The 25776-nt window shown below is 32.6% G+C and overlaps 1 protein-coding gene across 2 annotated transcripts; it reads right to left on the bottom strand.

Annotated features, from left to right (window-relative positions):
- Positions 1–5663: 5663 nt before the first annotated feature.
- Positions 5664–8910, bottom strand: LOC118058378 (disease resistance protein RUN1-like). 2 transcript variants are annotated; one of them, XM_035071087.2, is made up of 5 exons: positions 8483–8910; positions 7771–8266; positions 6594–7659; positions 5962–6024; positions 5664–5873 (listed from the first exon to the last, which is right to left on the bottom strand). In XM_035071087.2, exons 2-5 carry the CDS (start codon positions 8259–8261, stop codon positions 5823–5825), a joined length of 1671 nt encoding a protein of 556 aa, XP_034926978.1. In that variant the 5' UTR covers positions 8262–8266; positions 8483–8910; the 3' UTR covers positions 5664–5822. The 2 variants fall into 2 exon arrangements, with proteins under 2 accessions (XP_034926978.1, XP_034926977.1); XM_035071086.2 differs by having other exon boundaries at positions 5664–6024.
- Between the last annotated feature and the right edge of the window lie 16866 nt (positions 8911–25776).

Genomic DNA, 25776 nt, shown 5'->3' on the forward strand with positions numbered 1-25776 from the left:
ACCGATATAGCGACGGAATGTGGATTCACCGACAAAAGGTATTCCGACGGGAGTATTCCGTCGGTAATATAGTCGGTAAATAATTTACCGACGAACGTTCTATCACACACCGACGGAATATTTCCGTCGGTAAAACTGTGAAATCTTGTAGTGATATTATCTTATTTTTTTAAATTAAGGTATTTAAACCAAAAGGAATTTTTTTATTCCATATCGAAAAAATAAAATACTCTTCTAGTATTTATATAGTGAACTTTTAAATGGGTTAGTAAACAACTGAAAAATATAAAAAAAGAGGGGTTTCTAGCTAGAAGAAAAAACATATTTGAAAAAACAAAATGGGTCTCTACCAAAATTGAAAAAACAATTTCATGTTTGAAAAAATATTCTTCTAGTAATTAAATTAGTTTAATTTGGCTGCAATTAGAAAATCGAAGTTCAAGGAGATAGAGTTAGAAATTAATAACCAATTTTAAAAATTAATTTGAGGTTTAATTGAAAAAAAAAATTGAAGTTGGGAATCCATTTGGCTTAAAAATGAAGATTGGAAGAATCAATGACTAAAATGAAAGAAACCAAATTAAAGGTGATATTGTAATTCGGTCAATAGCAAATTAAAAGAAATTACGAAAAAGAGTTGAAAATTGATCCAACATTAAAGAATTGAAAGTCTAGAGACCAAAGCACAAAAGGTGTTAAAATGGTGCATTGAGCATAGTTCCAAACGGTGTGTTTAGCATTATTTAAAATGAAGAAAACCTAAAGCAAAATAACGCCTTTTTATAATGTTTGAAATGTTGCGTTTTGCCTAGAAAAGGGGAGAATAAATTTTGATATTCAAAGAAAAACCAAAATGACATTGCTTTGTCCCTAATATTTGTAGAAATCTAGGTTTCCTTAAACATATATGGAAAGCTGACTCTTTTCTCCTCATTTCATCCCAATCCTGGCTACCAATTGATCCTCCTAGCAAACAAAAAACACCTTCCTATAATCTTGAGCGTATTTTTCGTGATCTTCAAGTAAGAAAACACATTTTCTACCATGATTCTCTCTCCATAGATCAAGCAAAAAAGGTTGGTGGCTGACATTTAAGTCAGTTTCCAGTCTAATCAAATAACATATGCATTGTAAAGAATATAGAATTGAAACTTTGAAGTAAAATAGTAAAAGTAAAAAAAAATATCAAATAGACTTTTAGAGTAAAGTTCGTTTATGCTTAACAAATACTTAGTAAGTTAGTTAATCAAAATAGAAAACGTACTCAAATCATATTGAGTAAATATATTTATTTTTTAATTATTTTTGGATTATTTACTAGTTATTTCCGATTTATTTTATTAGATTAATTGAGCTATTATATAAATAGTTGATGTTTATTCTTGATTTTTTTAAAAAAATAATTGGATGTTTTTATTAATTTAAAAATTTTAAAAACTCTAATTCTTTAGCTTTCTTGCAAATACTTTTGCAAATCAATCAGTCAATGACAGCTTTTCTAATAAAGTAATAATGAACAAGAGAGAGCACAATGAAATTTCCTCCCTAAATTGCTAGGAAATTTCGAGTAGTAAATACGTAGCAAGTCAGTCAATGCAAGTCAGTCAATCAACGACAGTTTTTCAATTCATGTACGTGAAAAAGCACAAGAAATTTCCTTTGTAATTTACTAGAAATTCTGAGTGAAATCTACAGTCAATGCAGTTGTATTATTTTTGGTCCCTAGATTTACATACCATTATCTTTGGTCCTTATTTTGTTATTAATTTTAGTCCAAAGTTCTGATTGGAAAACCCAATACTGTCCCTAGATTTACAATTCATACAAAAGAGTTATATAAGATCTTTATTATTTGGTTCAAGAGAGACTCTTTAACAATATTAAAAATTATATATTAAAACCTAGCATTATATAATTCTAATACTATATTTTTAATAATTTCAAGGAAGAAATCCTAATTAACTTCTTTGTAGTTATTTTAAATTGAAATTAATTTACAAAAAAATATTCATCATCTTTCCATCGTTAATCTGTTAATCACAGCTCATTTTTTTTTCATACATTTGTTATTTCTAGTTTTCACATATAGCTTTAGTTCACGTCACAAATTATTATTATTTTTTTGATAGATGTAACATATGATAAATGAGATTTTAATATAAGAACTATTGGGATAATAAATATTTTCTCAGTTATTTTTATTATTTTTAATTTAGATTAGAAATTTTAATATTTCTTATTCAGTATTATTAAATCTTTATAATTTTGTTTCTACTTAAAAAGGAATAATTTTTCTATTTTATTTTTTTATTAAATATTATCAAGCTCTTCTTGTTTTTCTATTTTAAAAATAATAATTTTTCTATTTAGTTGTTTCTATATATAAACTGTAGTCATAGTCTCCGGAAACAGACTTTGATATTTTGATGATTTAATAAAGAGATTTGTAAGTCTTCAACCAATCGGTACACTCAAATGCATTATCAACCGAAATGCCAATTTCCTGATCAAATAGGCCATCTAGCCGAGTCTTACCCACGACTCCATTGATCAGAGGTTACTAAACTTGAAAAATATGTAAAAGTTATTCTATTACTAATGACCACTTATAGTCAAGCTCTTATTCTCCTTTTCCACATCTGAAAAGTAGGTCACCGGAACAGATTCAATGGATATCAAGTTGTTTACATCAATGACAACCACTTCCAACGTGGTTGTTATTTTGTCACCAACAGTATTTTTTAATTTTTAATTATTAAAAATTATTCCACTACTATTTTACAAAACTTGAAAAATATGTAAAAAGTTATTCTACTATTGTCTTGATTCATATATTATAGATTTTTTTGACAATAGTATTTTAAAATACAGGGTTTGTGTTAATGATAAACCTAAAATTTTTAATGGAGATGTGAAATTGTTGTTGATTAAATTTCTATTTTATTTTTTATTCAATTGCTTTTCTAGTTTTTTATTTAAAAAATAATAACTTATCTATTTATTTGTTTTCTATTTTTATATAAAAAAAACTGTAGTAATAGTATTTGGAAATAGACTTTGATATTTTGATGATTTAATAAAGAGATTCCTATAAAAAGATTATCTATAATGCTTCAAGCCTTTTTTCAGAGAAAGAATATTCTTTCTTGCAAATTATTAGCAATGAAATAATTATAATTATAAAAGATAAAAATGTAATACATGCTAGGAAAAAAAAGCAAGGAAATTTCTCAAGCGCGTATTGGTAAATATTGAGTAGCAAGCAAATTCTTTAGCCACGTGTTGATCGATATTGAGCTGGAATTTGGAGTGCTAATTTCGAGGTAGTTGCTGATGGAGTGTAATTTTTTTTTTTTTTTCCAGTTAAGGAATTTTATCAAACACTTGATACGCTTCATTAAAAAATTAACAACAGGATAAAGGGATTTCGTGGGCGGCAAGGGCCTAATGATCACTGCTGCCAACTAATAGACATGGGTTTTTTCTATTTCATCTCTCGGTCCGTTCTTACATTTTCCAGCACCACAAACACCAGACCATCAATCCTTTGGATTTTATCGTGCTAAAATCAAGCATTAATAATGAATAAAAACTGTTCTTATTATTTTTCTATCCTTCGAATGAAAGGCCATAAAGCAGTAAAAAGCATGCAATAATACATTGAAAAATCTTATAGCCAAAACAAGATAATTAAAAAAAGTTTTTGCTTCAACACACCTTTCTATCAGGATATTGAAATATGCTTTGTTAATTGTAAAACTAGGAATTTCTAGTGCTAATTTTGAGTCAATGCAAGTCACGAATTAGACTAATCAAATAACATATTCAAATCGAATCAGCGGTTCTTATATGTACATATAGACACACTAGTCAATGAATTTTAAAAATTAAAAAACTTTAATTCTTTAGCTTTCTTGCAAATACTTTGCAAGAAGTCAGTCAATAATAGTTTTTCAATTCATATAAAGTAGAAATTTCCTTTGTAAATTACTAAAACGTTTCGAGTGAAATTATCAATAGACACTCTCTCCAGCAGCCCCGTAAATGACATGATTTTCCACACCGCAAACTATACCATTTCCATACAATTGTCTAATCTGATACTGTCAATATCAAACCATGTAAATTTCCACAAACCTATTTTCATAGCCATAATATATATATATATATATATATATAGATGTACCGAAAGGGAATGTCTTCTTGCGTTCCTTTCGTGGGATCTGATGAGCTGGAGGATATTGTCCTCACTGGTTGTTTCCTTTTGCTCCTTTTAATTTCTCTCTCAATATTGGAAGTTTGAAAAACTTTATGACAATAAACACTGCACACTTGGAATGTCTTTTCCAAGGAGGCGAAGGGATCTTTCCACAATAAGAGAAATGAGAACAATAACAGGGCAAACCGCTGCCACAACGCATGTGGGAGTGTACTCTAATGTAAGGACGGAGTAATGAATTTTTCTTGAGCTATTAAATAAATATATAATTTTATTTAAGATTAATTATTAATTCATTTATATAAATTTTTGAAATTAATAATAAAGTTTTAATTCAAATATACTACCCAAAATATTAAAAAATAAATTTAAAAATACATAAAATTACAGTGAAAGTAAAAATAAATCTACTATTAAAGTTACATCTTTCAATATTTTGTGAAATATAATTTATCTATAATCGAATCTTAATCGATATTGTAACAACCCTTCAATCGAGATAAAATAACAATTTCATGTCAAGAAAACAAAGTAATTAAATTTTTTCTCTCTCTCAATTCCTCTTTCCTTCATTTAATTCTTTCTTAAATTAGTGTTTTATAAGTTGGACTTTGTAAGTTTACAAGGTTATTCTTTTACTTTTCTTATTTTTTTCCTTAGATTTTTTTATGTTTTCCCCTTACTTCTATCTCTTTCTCTCTCGCCTTTTCTTTTCTTTCTTTTCTTATTCTGCTTATGTCCAGTCGGCAACATATAAAATGAAAAAAGAGCTTATTTGTTTTATTTTTTAATGGCAAATACCTATTTTACCCTTAATGAGTCGATTTGTTTTTATTTGACAGTTCTTTTTTTTTTAGCACTACCAAGCTCCGTTCATCATAAAATTTAAACCATATTTTATTCAATATGTTTTAAGATCTCTCATAAAAATTTCAACTCAATCTGATGGTCGAATTGAAAATTATGCCCAATAACATAAAACTAGTCAAATTGTGATTTTTCATTAAATTTCTGAATTTCTTAAAATATTATATTAGAAGGCTCCATGTAAATTTTAATTTTTTTTGATAACTCAATCAAGAATTATAATTTTTTTTTACATAAAACTAGTTAAAAAATATTGATAAAGTCTTGACCTAGGCTATAACTTACCCAAGCCTTTAACATACCTCCGCACTTGCTCTAAGGTCGTCCCTCCTTCTGCCATAATGCTGTTATGTTAATGTGTTGCTACTGCTGCTAGGGGTGGTTATTTTCGGTTCGGTTCAGTTTTTATCTTTAAAAAACAACAAAACTGTTTAGTGAATTATTCAATATTGATGATTAATAATAAATTTTGTATAATTTGCACAGAATTTTCTTATTCTCGCTATTTAATCTCATAACAAGGTTCCAAGAAAAGACTCAACAAACCTTATTTTTTGTTATTTTGAATTCACTAAAAAATGTTCATCATCTTTCTTGGAGATTATTAGCAATGCAATAATCATAATTATGAAAGGTAAAAGGTAACAGTAGAGGGAAAAAAGGAAATTTCCCAAGCGTGTAGTACTGGTAAATATTGAGGAAGGAGTTTGGTGGCAACAACTGCTGGGTCCACGCGTTAAAAAAAGCAAGGAAAGAGTGTCATCAGCAAAGTCCATCCTGATATTTCCTAAACAAGAAAGTAGCTATTTGTAAACTAGGACAGCATTTAAGAAAATCTCACAAATTCTTAAAAGCGTTGTTTTCAAAGTTCTTACTCTAGGACGTGAACTTTCTCTAGCATCCAGCAGCTGTTCTGCCTCTACAGTAGAGACCGCATGCTGTACAATTCACAATGACATAATGTAAGATAATTGATAATACACAAAACAATACAATTATGACTGGCAGAGACTCATAATATATGATATTTTCATCTCTTTTCGTAAAATTCTTTCATGTTGATCGTATACAATATTATATCTCTATTGGATTTGTTGGATTTAAATTTATTATTTCATGTATTCTGTGCAAAAAAACAGAAAAACAGAAAAAAAAAAAGGCCCACCCACTAGATATTTTCATCTAACCCAAACCCAAAATGAGCTTCTCGTGGATGTACCTCTTCTCTTTCGTGGGCAACTGGGCATGGATAGAAATTTAAAGGTTAATTTTAATTTCTTCTAGAGATGATTTTACGAGATAAAGCCTTTTACTTTCAATCAAAAGATTCAAATGATGCTATGTGTACTTATATTTAAAAATATAAATATAAAGATTATAAAAAAACAGTAGAATATATATACCAAACTAAAAAATAATAATATAACTTTCATACAATTATTTGTAATAAGTTTGACTAGAAAATACGCATGACTACTATGCTTTCGTGTATGCATTGAGCTCTTACCTTCAGCTGCTCAGGCACATTCCATGCATCCACTGGTTCTTTTTGAAACGATTTACGAACGATCTCCCTTCCCATGTCTCGAAATAGATCATGCATGGTTACCGTCTCTCCCAATACTTTAATCAGAGACCTTTCACGGAGAGTTTCCAAAACAACTTCTGGATTGTAACGGCAATGGGCTCCTAGCACTTTTGCGACGTATTCTTTCTCTATACCAATAAAGAAGTATGCAATAACAAGGAATGCTCTTTGTTGTTCACCATCAAGTGCGTGATAACTTATTAGAAGCTTTTTTTGAATATCTTTGTTTGGAATTCTGCTCAAGTTGTCAATTTCATTTTCCCATCTACCTCTGTTTGTCCTGTACAGAAGAGCTCCTATAGCCTGAAGAGCTAAAGGAAGTCCTCCACAGAAATCAACGGCTTTCTTCGAAAGCTTAATATAATCTTCTGCTGGCTTGGAGTCCTTAAAGGCATGCCTGCTGAAAAGCTGAAGGGCCTCATCTTGTTCCAGTTCTGGGATCTGATATATTTGATCAGCTTCACGAAGTAAACTTGAATCTCTTGTTGTGATAATTACTCTACTTCCAGGACCAAACCATCTTCGATCTCCAATCAATGCATTGAGCTGGTCCAGATGAGCCACATCATCAGCAACAACAAGAACTCTTTTGCGATGAAGTCGTTCTTTGATCAGAACCTTTCCTCTATCGACACAATTGATTTTAGCACCATCTGGTTTTAAAATATCATGAAAAAGTTGCTTTTGTAAATCAACAAGACCATTAAATTGTTTTGATCTTTCATTTATATCCGAAAGAAAACACCTTCCATCGAATCCGTTGCAGAGTTGATTAAATACAACTTGTGCTATAGTCGTCTTTCCTATTCCTGGCATCCCATGTATGCCCACAATGCGTACATCATCTGTTGCAGTACTTACAAAGTCAAAAATATTGCGAGCAAGCCGATCCATACCTACGAGTTGCTCAGGAACATCTAAGTACTTGGGTTCTAATTTATTCACCACATCCTTGATAATCTCTTTGATAAATTTTGCTTCATGCCTGCTCATAGACAAAAGCCAGACATTGATAGCGAGTCAATTAAGCATTTTATTGTTTCACATTGAAAAATGTAAAGTATATTGACTTCATAAATTTGGAAAAAAGGCATACCTATTTTCCATATCATTGAGACTCCATCCAGATAGGTTTCCGGCATCCTCAAGAGCTTTTCTCCACTCCTTCACCAACTTCTCTTCCAAAAGCTCTTCATGCTTATCAAATGCCTCTGCAAAACTGCCAGTTTGTTTTCTCACATCTGAAGGATCAATGTCATAGAATATAGGAAGAACAATCTGACCGGTTTTCTTCCTTTTGCACTTCAGAATCTCTACAAGTTCATTGAGACACCATCTAGAAGAAGCATATCCTTTTGAGAAGACAACTATGGATATCTTTGATTTTTGAATAGCCCTGAGGAGATGATCGGAGATTTCTTCTCTTCTAGGAAGTTCATCATCATCTCGAAAAGTGTGGATTCCTGCTTGATTTAAGGTAGCATATAGATATTCAGTAAACGTCTTGCGAGTATCTTCTCCCTTAAAACTCAAGAAGACATCATAGGCCCCTTCTAGTCTAGAGCGAGAAGACTCTGGCTCTGTCATTTCAGCTGCAGAATTTAAGGAACAATCAATATTTAGCAATTGCTGATACAGGTGAAGTGATCATGGAAGATAATACAGCAATTTAAGCTTAATAATGAGATAGCATAAGACAATAGCAACTGAAGTTAAACATGAAACAAACAAAGCTTTCACATTAATGTTATTGGTAAAGACATGAAATTAAAACAAGAAAGAAGCAAAGAAGAGTTAGCCGTGTATACCTGTGTATAACAAAGAGCTAGCTATGAAATTGCAGCAATCGGAGAAATGGGGTGTTCAAATCGAATCAGCAGTTCATGTATATATAGACACACGCATCTGCCTTTGCTGGCTCTATTTATTGCAAGAATATGCATCACCTTACAAGTGTTATTTTAGTTTTGTTATTGAACTAAAATGAATTGATTGTATTTGGATCATTGCAATCCTTACAAATATATAGTAAACCAAACAAACTCAATTGCTAATTTATAGCACCAAATTTATATCATGCTATGATCTGTTAACAGATTAACTTAACAGAATCTTGACAGCTCTTATAATTATAATGTAGTGGTAAGACTAATGCAAAATATTGTTGATGCCTAAGCTGAATTAAGTTTATTTTTAACAGAAGCAGTGGCCTAGGCCTACCTGGCCTTCCCTGGGGATAAATGATGAGTGGTAGAAGCCCATTATTAACCTCATTATATTCTGTCTCACTAACGTATTCTGATTGTCCATCCACAAGGTCATTATTGTGAATTGCATTAGAAACAAACTCACAGTCCGATATCTTTGTAGAATTCATTCTCGCTAATTAAACCCCAAGCGAGTTTTCAAGAAAAGCCTCAACAAACCTTATTTTGTTATTTTGAATTCACTAAAAAATTTTCATCATCTTTCTTGCAGATTATTAGCAATGCAATAATCAAAATTATAAAAAAGGTAAAAGGTAACACTTAAAGGGAAAAAAAGCAAGGAAATTTCTCAAGCGTGTACTGGAATTTGGTGGCAACAACTAATGGGGTGTTTGCTTTTTCATCGAGTAAGCCATGTAAAGACGGAAAAGGGAACAATAAATATGGGGTGCGTTTCCTTTTGCTCGAGATATTAAAAACATTATTCCACTACTATTCTACGTACAAACTTGAAAAAATAGGTAAAAGTTATTTACTGTTATCTTGATTCATATATAATAGGAATTTTTGGCAATAGTATTTTAAAATACAGGGTTTGTGTTACTCAAATGATAAACCTAAATTTTTATTGGAGATGGGTATCGTGAAGTTTCGTGCATGCTATTATTTATTAACTTTGATCCTTTCTTGTGTTCTTATTTATTAATTTTAGTGTGAAGTATTTTACCAAGCACAAAAGAGTTGCAACTTTAGAATTTATACAAAACTTTAGTGTTTTTTTAATTTTTAAATATTAAAATAATTATTCCACTACTATTCTAAGTAAACTTGAAAAATATATAAAAGTTATTCTACTGTTGTCTTGATTCATATATAATAGGATTTGTTTTTGGATATTTTTAAGGAAGAAATTCTCAATTGTAATTAAATTTTTAGAGGTTTTTACAAAGAGATTATATATTTCTTTCTTGTTCTCTAATTTTATCCATATTTTATATTTATTAAAAATATATTTTATTTCTTTCTTTCTTTCTTTCTTTTTTATTAAGAATATTTAACTTCATTCTATTCTTCGAACTTCTTCCCTGGATATATTAGAATAGGAACTCGTTCCATTTATTCAAAGTAATTTCTATTTTCTTGTTACTATCATCTAATTTATTATTATTATTATTATGTATATCAGAAAAATAAATATTTTTTTTATAATTTACATTACACACATTTCTTCTAATAAATTCAAAGAATATATTGTTCACCTATTGACCCGGTGGATCGACTCAGAACCCAATAACTATACAGTAGAAATAATATTTCATTAATAAATAAATAAAATATCAAACAGGCTATTAGAATAAAATTCATTTATGCATAGCGTAGCAAGTCAGTTAATCAAGAAAAAAAATAAACTCAAATCAGATCTAGAAAATATATTTATTTTCTTGTTATTTTTAGATTATTTGCTTGATTTTACTAGTTATTCTCAATTTATTTTAATAGATTTATGTAGTCTCAAGTCTCTTTACCTGTACTTGATGAGTTGATGCCATGACAAAAAGCAGAGGAAGACGATGGAGAGAGAAGCTCTAATTTCATTTTAATTTTGTAATCTTCATCAGAACGAATAATTAGTTATAATCTGTATTCAACCACTAATTATCTTGCTTCATGCATGTACTCATTACTTCAATTATTTTAGATTGCCAAGGGTGTTTTCCTTATTTTACACTTTAAATAAATTCTGATAAATTTATCATGCATGATGTGGAAATGGATGTGTTAAAAAGATCACTGGGAGAAGACAGCTAGTGGTATAATTTTTTTTTTTTACCTGTTGATGAATTGTAAAAATAATTGAATTTTTTTTACAATTTAAAATTATAATTTTAGAAATTAAAAAACTCTAATTCTTTTAGCTTTCTTGCAAAGACTTTGCAATTAAATCAGTCAATGACAGTTTTTCTAATAATGTATAGAGAAAGAACAAGGAAAATTTCCTTTATAAATTGCGAGGAATTTCAAGCGGTAATTACTCGGTTAAGTCCATAATCTGCTCGGTTAAGTCCATAATCGGTTAGTCCATCATGGCAAACTAAGAAGACCATTTCCATGCAATTGTCTAATCTGATACTGTCAAGATCAAATGGTATAAATTTCCACTTTCCACGCGTTTACAAAAAGCTCTCATAGTGGATAGTTTCCACTTTCCACTCGGAAAGGGCAAATCAAACTTTCACTGTAGATTCACAAAGAGTGAAAAACTGACCTTTAGTATAGTTTAAATTTATCGTATTGTTTCCTTTGTGCTTTTTATTTATTTATCTCTAAGTTTGAAAAACTTTATGACAATAATACGCTTTCATCGTATTGTTTCCTTTGTGCTTTCAATAATCTCTAAATTTATCGTATTGTTTCCTTTGTGCTTTCAATAATACCTTTAGTATAGTGAATTTTGGCGAAGCGATAGGATGGTGATGGTCCTCATGAATTGCTACTGTTTTTGCTTCTCACCAATAACCATGCCAAAAACATCAACAAATTAGATTATATAATTACCTAACAAATATTAAAATGAATACCCTCGAACTCTTTTTTTTTTTTTTTATTATTATTTTATCTTTATAGCCTAAATTAATACCCAATTACTTTTTTATGAAGAAAAATTAATTTATATTATTGTAAACATAATTTTTCAAATTAAAGCATTTTTAATTGAAACCTACACAATTACGCATTGAAATTTACTTATCGGTAATTAATTTCGTGGTAGGCGCAGATGTGACTTAAAGTTTCCATGATAAAAAGAAAGTAGAAGGAAACTGAGAAAGTTTCTTGCAAATTATTAGCAAAGCAATAATTGTCAACGAGCAAGCAACAATTGCTAAAATAAATAATTGAGCTGTAATTTAGAGTGGTAATTTCGTGGTGGTTGCTGAGGGAGCATGTGTGTGTTTCGGAGTACAGTAAAATTATATTTTAAAAAGATTTTGAAATTTTTTATTGTTTTAAATTATTATTATTTTTATTATTATTTATTTTTCTAACATATGATATTAAAATTATTTTTTTTAAAAAAAGTAATATTTTAATATATTTCAAAAATATTTTGAAATATAATATCTATTACACTCTCAAATTAAATTGTATATATCTTGTTTTATAGCATCTAATAGTTTTTTTTTTTTTTTTTGACGACTAAAGCAGTGTAAAACGTTGAAATAAGGTGTGTATTAAAATCATGTTTCTTCTAAGATCGAAAAATAGCATCTTGTTACTTTTAATAAATTCAAATGTTGTACAGTACATCTATTAAAATCATTTTTCTTCCTGCAGAGTGCAGATCCTCTGCAAAGTTTCCACAACAACTGGGTCCACGTGTTACTCATTCCAAACTCTTCCAAGCTATTGTTGACCAATGTACCGAAAACACAAAAAAGAAAAAATCAAACAGACATTTTGCTTCAACTCCATTATTGTTTTTTCTTGCACCGTTCCTCTCTGTGCTATTACTGTAACAATTTATTAAAGTAAATTTTTGTGTATCACGGGTATCATGAAGTGACATAAAATTTTGTGTTTGTAATAAGAGTATGTCAATAATCAGTGATATATGTTATAATTTAATTCTTTACCTTTTATTTTTATAAAAGCAAAAAAAATTATGTTTTTTCAATAAATTTACTCATAGTTATCGAACCCAACCTGAAATTGACTTGACTAAAACCAGAGTCTCGGGTTACATGGATTGACCAGGGTCAACCTGGAAAAATAAAAAAAATATTTGATTTTTAATATTTCATATGAAAAAATTAAAGAAACAGTTCATATGAATATAGGTTATACATATTGCATATAATAAAGTTTAATAGATTATTTCAAAATGTATTTTTTCTATCTCATATTAAAAAAGATATTATCTTATTCTTTTAAATTGAGGTATTTAAACTAAAAGAATTTTTTTTTATTCCACACTGAAAAAATAAAATATTATTCTAATATTTATATAGTAAACTTTGAAATGAGTTAGTAACCAATTGAAAAATATATAAAAAAAGAGGGGTCTCTAGCTAGAAGAAAAAACATATTTGAAAAAACAAAATAGGTCTCTGCCGGGTTTTGTTGGGTCACCCTGGTTCCAGATTGACCTGGTGGGTCGACCAATTTTCTCCGGATCAATTGTAGACCCAGGTTTTCAATAAAATAAACCTGGCCAAAGCCCTGGGTCACTTGGGTTCTAGGTTGACCTGTTGGATCGGGCCAGGTATGATAACTATAAATTTAGTTAATTTTAATTATTTTATTATTTTGGTAAATTTTTATTATTTTTTGAGTAGTTAGAAATAATTAGAAAAAATACACAAATAATAATAATAATAAAATATAGCTGAGATTGAAATTGGACCAATAATTAAGTATTGCATGTAAAAATTGAGCTTGAAAATTTTTAGATAATAATTAAGGGTTGAATTAAAAAAAAAAACTTAAATTAGTTTAATTTGGTTGCAATTAGAAAATAGAAGTTCAAGGAGATAGAGTTAGAAATTAATAACCAATTTTAAAAATTAATTTGAGGTTTAATTGAAAAAAAAAATTGAAGTTGGGAATCCATTTGGCTTAAAAATGAAGATTGGAAGAATCAATGACTGAAATGAAAGAAAGCAAGAAATTAAAGGTGATATTGTAATTCGGTCAATAGCAAATTAAAAAAAATTACAGAAAAGAGTTGAAAATTGATCAACATAAAAGAATTGAAAGTCTAGGGACCGAAGCACAAAAGGTGTTAAAATGGTGCGTTTAGCATAGTTCCAAACGGTGTGTTTAGCATTATTCCAAATAAAGAAAACCTAAAGCAAAACGATGCCTTTTTACAATGTTTGAAATGGTGCGTTTTGCCTAGAAAAGGGGAGAACAAATTTTGATATTCAAAGAAAAACAAAAATGACATCATTTTGTCCCTAAAATTTGCAGAAATCTAGGTTTTCTTAAACATATATGGAAAGCTGACTCTTTTGTCCTCATTTCATCCCGATATCGGCTGCCAATTGATCCTCCTAGCAAACAAAAAACACCCTCTTATAATCTTGAGCGTATTTTCCGTGATCTTCAAGTAAGAAAACACATTTTCTACCCTGATTCTCTCTCCATAGATCAAGCAAAAGAGGTTGGTGGCCGACATTTAAGTCAGTTTCCAGTCTAGAATTTTGAGTGGTAATTTCTAGTCAATGCTTAACATATCCTATGATCAGACTAATCAAATAACATATACATTGTAAAGAATATATAATTGAAACTTTGAAGTAAAATAGTAAAAGTAAAAAAAATATCAAACAGACTTTTAGAGTAAAGTTCGTTTATACTTAACAAATACTTAGCAAGTCAGTTAATCAAGATAGAAAACATACTCAAATCATATTAAGTAAATATATTTATTTTTAAATTATTTTTGGATTATTTACTAGTTATTTCCGATTTATTTTATTAGATTAATTGAGCTATTATATAAATAGTTGATGTTTTATTCTTGATTTTTTTAAAAAAGAAATAATTGGATGTTTTTAATAATTTAAAAATTTTAAAAACTTTAATTCTTTAGCTTTCTTGCAAATACTTTTGCAAGTCAATCAGTCAATGACAGCTTTTCTAATAATGTACAATAGAGAACACAAGAAAATTTCAAGCAGCAAATACTTAGCAAGTCAGTCAATGCAAGTTAGTCAATCAACGATAGTTTTTCAATTCATGTACGCGAAAAAGCACAAGAAATTTCCTTTGTAATTTACTAGAAATTCTAAGTGAAATCTACAGTCAATGCAGTTGTATTATTTTTGATCCCTAGATTTACATACAGTTATATTTGGTCCTTATTTTGTTATTAATTTTTGTCCAAAGTTCTGAATGGAAAACCCAAAACTGTCCCTAGATTTACAATTCATACAAAAGAGTTCTATAATATCTTTATTATTTGGTTCAAGAGAGACTCTTTAACAATATTAAAAATTATATATTAAAACCTAGCATTATATAGTTCTAGTACTATATTTTTAATAATTTCAAGGAAGAAATCCTAATTAACTTCTTTGTAGTTATTTTAAATTGAAATTAATTTACAAAAAAATATTCATCATCTTTCCATCGTTAATCTGTTAATCACAGCTGATTTTTTTTTTCTTCATATATTTGTTATTTCTAGTTTTCACATATAGCTTTAGTTCACATCACAAATTATTATTATTTTTTTTGATAGATGTAACATATGATAAATGAGATTTTAATATAAGAACATTGAAAAAACATAAATTTTTTTTTTGTAAACATAGAGTATATATACTAAAGGATTTCAAATCTCATATTAAAAAAAAAAAACTTTGATTGTATTCACATCAAATTTAAAAAGAAAGTTAAATGTGCATGATTGTACATGCACTTTGTTATTACGAACAAATTCTCATTCACTTTTAATTAAAAAACTTACTTTATAATAATAAAGGTCAATATCACATCTTTTTAATTTTTGTTTTAAAATATCGAGTTTGAAATAAAATATAAAAACATTATTCAAATTTTTATTTTAATGTAAAAAAAAAATCAGTTTTCAATATTTTCTAAATAAACTAAAGTGATTTTAATAAAATATGTTAGTTGTTGTAACTCAATTTTGACCCACTTATTGTTAAATTAATTTTAAGGAGGGTAAATCATGAAAATTAAAAGACCAGGGGTTTGAATGCAAGGATTTAGAAACTTCAAGGACCAGATTGGAAATAGCCATTCTCAGCCCCAAAACAGCACCGTTTCAATTTTATCGGATGTGTTGTCCGTCATCTTCATCTCCAAAGCACCGAACGTCCGCCTGCAAAGAAGGAAACGAAAGTGTGAAACACCAGTATCCTAGTCCCTTCAAAACACAGAAAAGCAATATTTATCTTCATGATAATTACAACCCGGCGAGATAAGGATTGCACTTCGCGTCCGAGTCCTAGTAGGAACCGTCTCCCTCAGTCGTGCTTATCAGGAGGAGAGACGTGAGAGGAGGATTGGTCCCTATAAATAACCAACAATTGACAGCCTCCGGGGAGAGGGAGGAGGGAGAAAAAACCGAGTAAAAAGCCAGAGCAAAACAGTGCTTTTCAAAAGCATTTTCGAAAAAATTTGAATTTTTTTTTTGCTTTGAATTAATATGTTTTTGATGTTTTTAAATCATTTTAATGTGCTAATTTTAAAAAATTATTTTTATAAAATAAAAATATATTATTGGCATGTTTTTCTGAGTGAAAAGTACTTTGAAAAGCAACAGCAACTACACTCCCAAACACGTTTTTAGTTTTGGTTGTAGTTATGATCGTAAAAATATTTGATAATATATGTTGTTAAAATGATTTAATGTTAATTTCAAATCTCAAAAAACTTGGTTTTAGGAATTTTATAAAATGTTTTATAAAAGGATTAGAAGGAAAAAAAAAAAAAGAACTCTAAAGAACTTAAAGAAATAAAAAAATTCTTTTTTAGTCAAATGTGCTCTTAGTTTCCGGGTGCTAAGTTTGGTTGGTCACCTTATAGATCATATTAGAGTTGGATTTTGCTTCTTCTAATATACTAAGGTAATGTTTTGTAAATGTTATTTTTTAAAATATTTTTTATTTAGAAATAAATTGAAATGAAATTTTTTTTAAAATTTATTTTTAACATTAAAACATTCTAAAATTAAAAAAAATATATTAATTTAAAATATTAAAATCAAATGTATTAACTTAAAATTATAAATTTATAAAATATTAAAAAAAAAATCCAGCCACAAAATGAAAATCAAACGGGTTTAATTTAGAACATTCACATACATTACTTGTGATATCAAAAAATAAATGTGTTTATAGTTGTTAATTTTAGGGTTTGTGGGATTAGCCGAGGTGTGTATAAACTAGTCCGAATATTCATATTAATTAAAAAAAATAAAAAATAAAAAAATAACACATGCTTTAATTTAGAACATTCCCATTACTTTGATTTAATTTAAAACGGATTAAAAAATTTTCATAGACATGTTATCTATTATATTATGTTTATGTTTTTTCATTAATTTCTCAAAATTAAAAACTATCAAGTTTAAAAATTAATTTATATATCATAAAACAATCAAGTTTAAATTTCAAACCTATACAGTAAAATCCTAAACATAAGAATTATAAATCATTTGTTATATTTAAAATATATTTATATTAAAAATAGTAAATAAATCGGGCTAGGCTGGGTTGGGGGCTTGCTTCAATTGAAGTCCCCGTCTGCCTTTGTCTCAATCTCTAGTTAAATCTGATAAAAAATCCAATTCAATCAAATCAAATAACTTCAAATATCCACTAGATAAAATAAAATTAACAAATGCTAGCCCTTCATCTACTGTTAAAAAAGAGAGAGAGGAAAAAAAAGAAAAAAACAATCGAAGTCTCTTACATAGGACATACTTGTGTAGATATAGGAAGTATTGTACATGTACAGACCATGCCGCGCCCTCAAGTGCACCTCCCTGCCATGGAAAGAGGCAAAAAAAAATTAAAAAAAATTAAAATTAAACATCATATGTTCATGGCATGATAGCATAGAAAAGGAGTTGTGAAGCCAAGGAAAGGGGCAACTGGGAATCATGTCCTGATATCTTTGGCCAAGTATCCACTGATCAAAATTTTGACTAGCAGCATAATCTGATAAGTTATTTTTAGTTTCAGTTGAATTGACTTGTTAAAATAAGATCCCTAATTGTTAGGGTGTTAGTTGCAATAAATTCCTAGTTGTCAGGGTGTTAATTGCACAAAATCTTCCATTTCTGTTGTTTTGTAAAGGCTATTTAAAGCCACTTTCTTTAATCGAATAAGACACTGATTTCTCTCCAAAGCACAATACCTTACAAATTGGTATCAGAGCTTGCCCTAGCTGAAAGAAGAAAAACACAAGCAGTTGTTCTTCCTTGAGAGATCCAGACACAGAGAGAAAAGAGAGACCATTTGAGTGATCCAAACACAGAGCGAGAAGAAGAAAACCAGCAGTTGTTTTCTCTTGAGAGATCCAAACACAGAGAGAAAAGAGAGAAACACTTGAGAGACCCAAACACAGAGCGAAAAGCGAGATGAGTGAAGAGAAGAGTTTTTTACAACCAGCTATCCCACGTTTCGATGGTCATTATGACCATTGGAGCATGCTCATGGAAAACCTTTTGAGGTCCAAAGGGTATTGGAGCTTGATTGAAACTGGTTACCCAAAACCTTTTGAGGTCCAAAGGGTATTGGAGCTTGTTTGAAACTGGTTACCCAGAACCAGTGGCCAACGTGGTGTTATCTGAAGAACAACACAAGCAATTGGATGATTTGATGGTGAAGGATCTCAAGGTCAATAATTACTTGTTCCAGTCCATCGACAGAACAATCCTTGAACAAATCCTGGAGAAGCGAACCTCAAAACAGATTTGGGATTCCATGAAAAAAAAGTTTAAAGGCAGCGCAAAGGTCAAACTATCCACTCTTCAAGCTTTAAGAAGAGATTTTGAAGTTCTGGAAATGAAAGTAAGTGAAACTATTACTGAATATTTTGCTCGTGTCCTGAGTATAACGAAAAAAATGAGGAGTAACGGAGAACAGATGAAGGATACTATTATTGTGGAAAAGATCCTTAGAACTTTAATTGAAAAATTCAACTATGTAGTTGTTTCAATTGAAGAATCTAAGGATATTGACACTCTCACCATTGACGAATTGCAAAGTTCGCTCACTGTGCATGAACAAAATTTTTCAAGAAGCCATGGTGAGGAACAAGCATTCAAAGTGACAGTAGGTGATAGATATGGAAGCCGAGGACGAGGCAGAGGTGATTATAGAGGCAGAGGGAGAGGGAGAGGTCGTCAAGCTTTGAACAAAGCTACTGTTGAATGCTACAAGTGCCATCAGCTTGGGCACTTTCAATATGAGTGCCCAGCTTGGGAGAAGGAGGCCAATTATGCTCAGTTGAATGAGCACGAAGAAATGCTTTTAATGTCATTTGTTGAGATGAGCCAGGCAACTCAAGGAGATCTTTGGTTTCTTGATTCAGGCTGTTCGAATCATATGAGTGGAAACAAGGCTGCATTTTGTGAAATAGATGAGTCATTTCGGGAGACCGTGAAGTTGGGAAACAATACCAAGATGTCTGTTCTTGGGAAAGGAAGAGTGAGACTACTTCTAAATGGAAACAACTTTGTCATCACTGAGGTGTTCTATGTTCCAGAACTGAAGAACAGTCTCCTAAGTATTGGGCAATTACAAGAGCAAGGTTTTGAGATTCTGTTCAAGACAGGAAAATGTCATATATATCATCCACAGAAAGGCCTTGTGATACAGTCTGAGATGACAGCAAACCGGATGTTCTTATTGCTGGCAAATACTCAGCACACGAAGGAGAAGATTACATGTTTTCAAACAACAACTTCAGACATAGCTCATCTTTGGCACTGCAGGTATGGGCATTTAAGCCATAAAGGCTTAAAATTACTACAAGCTAAAAACATGATCCATGGTCTTCCACAACTACCTGCATCAACCGTGACATGTACTGCCTGCATTCTGGGGAAACAACACAGAAGGCCAATTTCGAGGAGAAGCACATGGAGAGCCACACAACGATTGCAGCTGATACATGCGGACATTTGTGGTCCAATTTCTCCAATCTCTAACAGCAAGAAGAGGTATTCATTGTGTTTTATTGATGATTTCAGTAGAAAAGCATGGATATTTTTTTTTAGTGAGAAGTCTGCAGCTTTGAACATGTTTAAATGCTTTAAGAAACATGTTGAGAATGAAACTGGTTTGTCCATTAAATGTTTGCGTACTGATAGAGGGGGGGAATTTAATGGACAAGAGTTTCATGATTTTTGCAAACAACATGGTATTAAGAGATAGTTAACTGCAGCATACACTCCACAACAAAATGGAGTCGCAGAACGGAAAAATAGAACAGTAATGAATTTAGTAAGAAGCATGCTGTCTGAAAAGAAAATCCCAAAGAATTTTTGGCCCGAGGCTGTAAAATGGGCAATATATGTATTGAATAGGAGTCCCACCTTGGCTGTAAAAGACATTACCCCACAGGAAGCATGGTGTGGAGTAAAACCTGTTGTGGAACACTTTAGAATGTTCGGGTGTCTATCATATGCCCATATTCCTTATGCTAGAAGAACTAAGTTGACAGATAAAAGTCTTCCTTGTATTCTCTTGGGGGTTAGTGATGAATCTAAAGCATATCGACTATATGATCCTATCTCAAAAAGGATTGTAGTCAGTCGAGATGTTATTTTTGAAGAAGAAAAACAATGGGAATGGGATAAAAGTGTTGAAGAACAGGTTTTGATGAATCTGGAATGGGGTGATGATGCTGTATTTGAAGATGATACTGGAAATACTGATTCTGGAGATGATGGAGATGATGCTAATACAGGTGAAGATGCTGAAAATAATGGCATGGGAGATAATGCTGATGTTAGTGATGCTGCCAATGAAGCAGACAACACTGGAAATGAGGGGTCAACACCAGCTAATGGAGCAGACAGTACTGGTAATGAGAGGTCAACAACATAAAAAAATAGCAGTGAAGGAAGAAGACCTCATCGAACCCCATCATACTTGAATGACTATGTCACTGGAGAGGCCTTCTATGATGAGGACTGTCGCACGTCAAAAAAATCAGCTCGCGGCATCGGCTGGCGACTTAAGTCTCGTTGTTGCGTTCTTTGCTTGAATTTGGTTCGTTGGAGTCACCACCTAGTAATTGATTGTGGGCTACTAGGAAACCGGATGTACTGGTCTCGTCAGAGATTCGCGGGTAAGGGACTGGTTGTGGTTAGGGAAGGTATTAGCACCCCTAACGCACCCTACCTGAGGTAAGCTGCTTTGTAGCTTTGACGTGTTAAAGAAGTTTTAATAATTGTCTTTTCATCGGAAATTAGAAATATCACTTACGTATAAGTTAATAATTCTTAACCGTGATCCGATCAAAATATTAAATTCTCCTTTAATATATTTGCAATTTTATCATTAAAAAAATATATACAAATAAAAAATAAAACACATACAAACACCCACATTTACTTTTACTATTTTTTGTTTCTTTTCTTTTCTTTTCCTTTGGTATTTCCACATTTACAACATACAAATAAAAATTCAAATTAAATAAATATTACATCAAACAAATAAATAAATAAAAAAACAAAATAAACCCTAAAACATCTTAAAGCTTCTAGAACATGCAGGAACAGTGCTGGGAAGGCTTCTGGCGACAGAAAACAGTGGCGGCGCGTCTTCCCACGCGCCCCCGCCACTGGGGCGCGTGGGTTCACGCGCCGCCGATGAAGGCCGAAAACCAGTGGATCGGGAGCGCCTTCTTCTTCCCTGTCTTCCTCCACCGGCGGTGAGGGTCATCGTCGCCTGCAACAAGGACAAAAACACACAACAAGCAGTCGGTTTTAATTTTTCTTTCCGTTACAGATCTGCTTCTCCTCTCCATCTTCGACTTCACGGCGGGCCAATTTGTTGTGGGTTTCGTCTTATCCTCTACTTTGGATGGCCGGTGGTTGTAGGGGGAGCTGTCGGTGGTCGGTTGAAGGAGGAGATCGGTGGTGGCTTGCTGCTGTGGTCGGGTCTGTTCGTTGACCCGGAGAGGGAGAAAGGGGTAGTGGCCAGCTGCTGTGGTGGCCGTCGCTGCTGTGGAGGTCTATGGGTCGACTGTTGCCCGGTGGCTGAGGGAAGGGAGGCCTGATCCGGTCGGCGATCGGAGAAGAAGAGTTAAAGGACAGATCGGGGGAAAAGGAGAAGCGATGTCCCTCTTGTCTGCAGAAGAGATGGGAGCGGAAAGATGAGAGGTCCAGTGAGGTGGGGTGAGGGGCTGCTGTGTTTTGATGGCTCCCGGATTCTGTCCAAAGGAAAAAAAAATGTGGGGGCTGTCGGGAGGAAGATTGAGGGGCCGGCTGAGAGGGAAGAAGAGCTTCAAATCGGCTGGGGGCTGCTGTTTTGGCCGGTTCAGGGAGAAGAGAAAAAAAATTCAAAAGGTGAGGGGCTGGCTTGGGTGAGCGGCTGCGGGGAGAAAAAAAAATCTTTTAGGTTTAGGTTTTTTTTTGTGTTGTCTCTCCCCCCAATCTCAAAATTGCCCCCCCTTGAATGTGAGTTGAACACCAGTATTTATAGGCAAAATGTTGCTAGGTTTTTCAACTTGGTCCCTCAACTTCTTTCTTTTTTGTAAATATTGATTTTTTTATTTTTTTTGTATTTTTTTTGAAAACGAGCAATATCAACGTCGACTCAATGAGGTAAATCAATGATTTTAAAACTGACGCGTGAAAAGTTGAACGCGTTTGAAAATCTTTTAAAAATTTAAATTCTTTTTTAGACGACGTTGAAAATGCTAAAATGACGAAAATATATTAAAAACATATTTTTTTGGATTTTCTTTGTTTTTCTCTATTTTTTGAATTTTTTTGAAAATATATCAAAAACATGGGTCAAAAATTGGGTAGCAACAGATGCCCCCTCTTTACAATGCTTACGAAGCGAAAATCCTCAAAATTTTGCATAGTACGCTTTGTAAAGAAAACAAAAGGAAAATGATTTCATTATCTTGGGCGACCTGCCCACACACTCACACTGATCTATTTTCACGGGCGACCTGCCCACACATACTCAAAGTGGTCTATTTTCAGGTGCGACCGGCCCACACACTCACACTGGTCTATTTTCACGGGCGACATGCCCACCCATACTCACTCTGGTCTATTTTCACGGGCGACCTGCCCACACATACTCACTCTGGTCTATTTTCACAAGCGACCGGCCCACACTCTCACACTGGTCTATTTTCACGGGCGACCTGCCCTTTTAATTGGGTTTACCTGAGATCCCATCTGGCGACCTCATTTTAACCAAAACCAAAGAATGTGTGTAACTCGGTCAACCTGAAATCCCATATGGAGATTCCCTTTAACCAAAGCTACATGAGATCCCATCTGGCGACCTCTCAACTGGCACGAAAATATGTGTAACTCAGTTAACCTGAAATCCCATCTGGTGATTCCCTTTAATCAAAGCTACATGAGATCCCATCTGGCAACCTCATTCAACTGGAATGAAAATATGTGTAACTCGGTTAACCTGAAATCCCATCTGGTGATTCCCTTTAACCAAAGCTACATGAGATCCCATCTGGCGACCTCATTTAACCAAAACAAAAGAATGTGTAAAAAATGGTCTCATTGTAATGGGTGACCTACCCAAGAAAAATGATGGTCTCATTGTATGGGTGACCTACCCAAGAAAGATGATGGTCTCATTGTATGGGTGACCTACCCAAGAAAAATAATATGATGAAGTGCGGTCTCATTGTCATGGGTGACCTACCCGGATGGAAAAAATGTGAAGTGCGGTCTCATTGTAATGGGTGACCTACCCAAGATGGAAAAAATGTGAAGTGTGGTCTCATTGTAATGGGTGACATACCCATGTGGAAAGAATATGAAAAAGCGGTCTCATTGTGATAGGCGACCTACCCAAATAGAAAGAATGTGAAGTGCGGTCTCATTGTAATGGGTGACCTACCCAAAAATGGAAAAAATATGAAGTGTGGTCTCATTGTAATGGTGACCTACCCAGATGGAAAAAATATGAAGAAGTGCGGTCTCATTGTCATGGGTGACCAACCCAAAGAAAACAGAAAGAGTGGTCTCATTGTAATGGGTGACCTACCCAAGTGGAAGAATGGCCTCATTGTAATGGGTGACCTACCCAAGTAAAAAAAACATGGAGAAGTGGTCGCGTTGTAATGGGTGACCTACCCAGAAAAAATGTTGGTCTCATTGTAATGGGTGACCTACCCAAGAAAAAGGAAAGAGCGGTCTCATTGTAATGGGTGACCTACCCAGGTGAAAGAATGGTCTGATTGTAATGGGTGACCTACCCAAATAAAAAACATGAAGAAGTGGTCGCGTTGTAATGGGTGACCAACCCAGAAAAATGTTGGCGAGGGCTCAAAGGCGCACTCGAAATGAGGTAGGGTTAGAAAACGCACTACCCGAGAAGTGAGGGCTTAAAGGCGCACTCGAAATGAGGTAGGGTTAGAAAACGCACTACCCGAGAAGTGAGGGCTTAAAGGCGCACTCGAAATGAGGTAGGGTTAGAAAACGCGCTACCTGAGAAGTGAGGGCTCAAAGGCGCACTCGAAATGAAGTAGGGTTAGAAAAACGCACTACCCGAGCTGATGGCTCAAAGGCGCACACAAAAAGAGGTGAGGCCTCAAAGGCGCACTCAAAATGAGGTAGGGTTAGAAAACACACTACCCAGAAGATGATGATGAAACACCGACCTGAAAATGTTAAAAGCAATGCATTATGATCAATATGCATGTATACTTACCTGAGAAAAATAGGCCCCCCTTTCTTCATGATGTCTCTTCTTTCTCAAAAGTTGGAGTGTTGTTAGTGGACTTCGATGGCTTTTTCGCTCTTGCTTACTCCAATCATCTCTTGTGACTTTGACCTCTAGGAAAGACTTGATATCATCATACTTCTTTATCCTCCGTCCCTTTATCTCAAGGGTTGCCAATTTTGCTCGACATTTTCTTAGAATGGGAATCATGGAGCCAACTCTATCATATGTTTTTTTTTTATTGCCCCCTAGCTTGATCATGCCCCCAAGTGTTCAATTCAGGTTTGGGGATGAGGTTATGTGAAGGTAGGTTTGACAAGGAGTTGTTTTTATGCAGAATTTTTTTGGAATTCCAAAGCTATTCCAAACACAAAAATCATTTTGACATCGATTCAAAGCAAACTCATTCTGAAGAAATTCAAGTGTTTCCTATGGAGCGGTTATCAGAAGTGATGAAAACCTTTTTTTTTTTTTTTTTGAAAAATATGAAGTGACATTTGGCTGGTCGAAATGGTTCAAGATTTAATATGAGAGTTTCAAAGAATCGGTCTTGAAAGCATTCATTTTATTTGCATGAATAATAATTTCGTTCACTTGAGAAAGCAATGCCTACCGATCCAGATTGCTTGCCTTTGATCAGAAAGGGCTTGATTAGGCACGTAATGTAGGCTTGGGCTACTGGTTATGAAGAAAAATGATATTTGTAGGCTCAAAAGGTGTTTAAGGGATTTGAAGACTAAGGATCACTTGTGCTTGTTTCTTGACCTTTTGTCATTTGATTATCTTTCAAAAATTGTCTATCGTGCCCCCTTGTGTTGGGCTTGAGCTTGTTCTATTTGCTTTTGTTTTCTTCATATGGTTTTGAGCATCATCATATTGTTTTGTTTTTTTTGCTCAAAACTTTTGGATCCTTTGGGTTTTTCTTCATGCCCCCTAGCTTTGTTTGGGCACCTTTGATGATTGAGAATTTTCTTTTATGCCTCCTAGTATTGCTTGGGCACTTTCGATCATTGAGGTTTTCTCTATATCATCGCACTTGCCCCCAGTGTGGGGTGTGATCCTAGCCAAGGTTATTTATCTCAAGAAAAGCATAAGGCTCAAAAGGGGACTACAAATGATATATTTAAGCCTTGTGAAAGGATTATCAAGGATGGCCTTTCTTCATCTCAAATGCATGCATTTAGGATTGATAAGCCTTGCTTTCATGCGAGTATGCAAAGTGATTTCTCATTATTCATGCAATCAAAACTCAGCTTTAGAGTTACTTCATGGGTTCTTGTTGTTTTTGTGTTTTTTTTTTTTTTAGGTTTTCTAGGTGTATGGTTACCTTTCTAAGGAATCACCTAAATTTTCAGAACTCGTTTTCTTTGGACAAACATCGACATGATTTTTTTGTTTTTTTTTGTACTAAACTTTGAATTCCCAAAAATCCTTGTGAACATGTGCGATCATGCATAGTTTTGAAAGAAAGGA

Source organism: Populus alba, chromosome 19 (assembly GCF_005239225.2).
Source record: "Populus alba chromosome 19, ASM523922v2, whole genome shotgun sequence".
Classification (NCBI taxonomy): domain Eukaryota; kingdom Viridiplantae; phylum Streptophyta; class Magnoliopsida; order Malpighiales; family Salicaceae; genus Populus; species Populus alba.

What these genes read in the sequence shown, in the direction of transcription:
- LOC118058378 (XM_035071086.2), bottom strand. Translation starts at nt 8,261, where the DNA reads ATGACAGAGCCAGAGTCTTCTCGCTCTAGACTAGAAGGGGCCTATGAT. An exon ending in CTCAATGATATGGAAAATAG is followed by an intron (nt 7,660 to 7,770) that starts GTATGCCTTTTT and finishes GTCTATGAGCAG; the next exon opens with GCATGAAGCAAAATTTATCA. An exon ending in ATGTGCCTGAGCAGCTGAAG is followed by an intron (nt 6,025 to 6,593) that starts GTAAGAGCTCAA and finishes TGAATTGTACAG; the next exon opens with CATGCGGTCTCTACTGTAGA.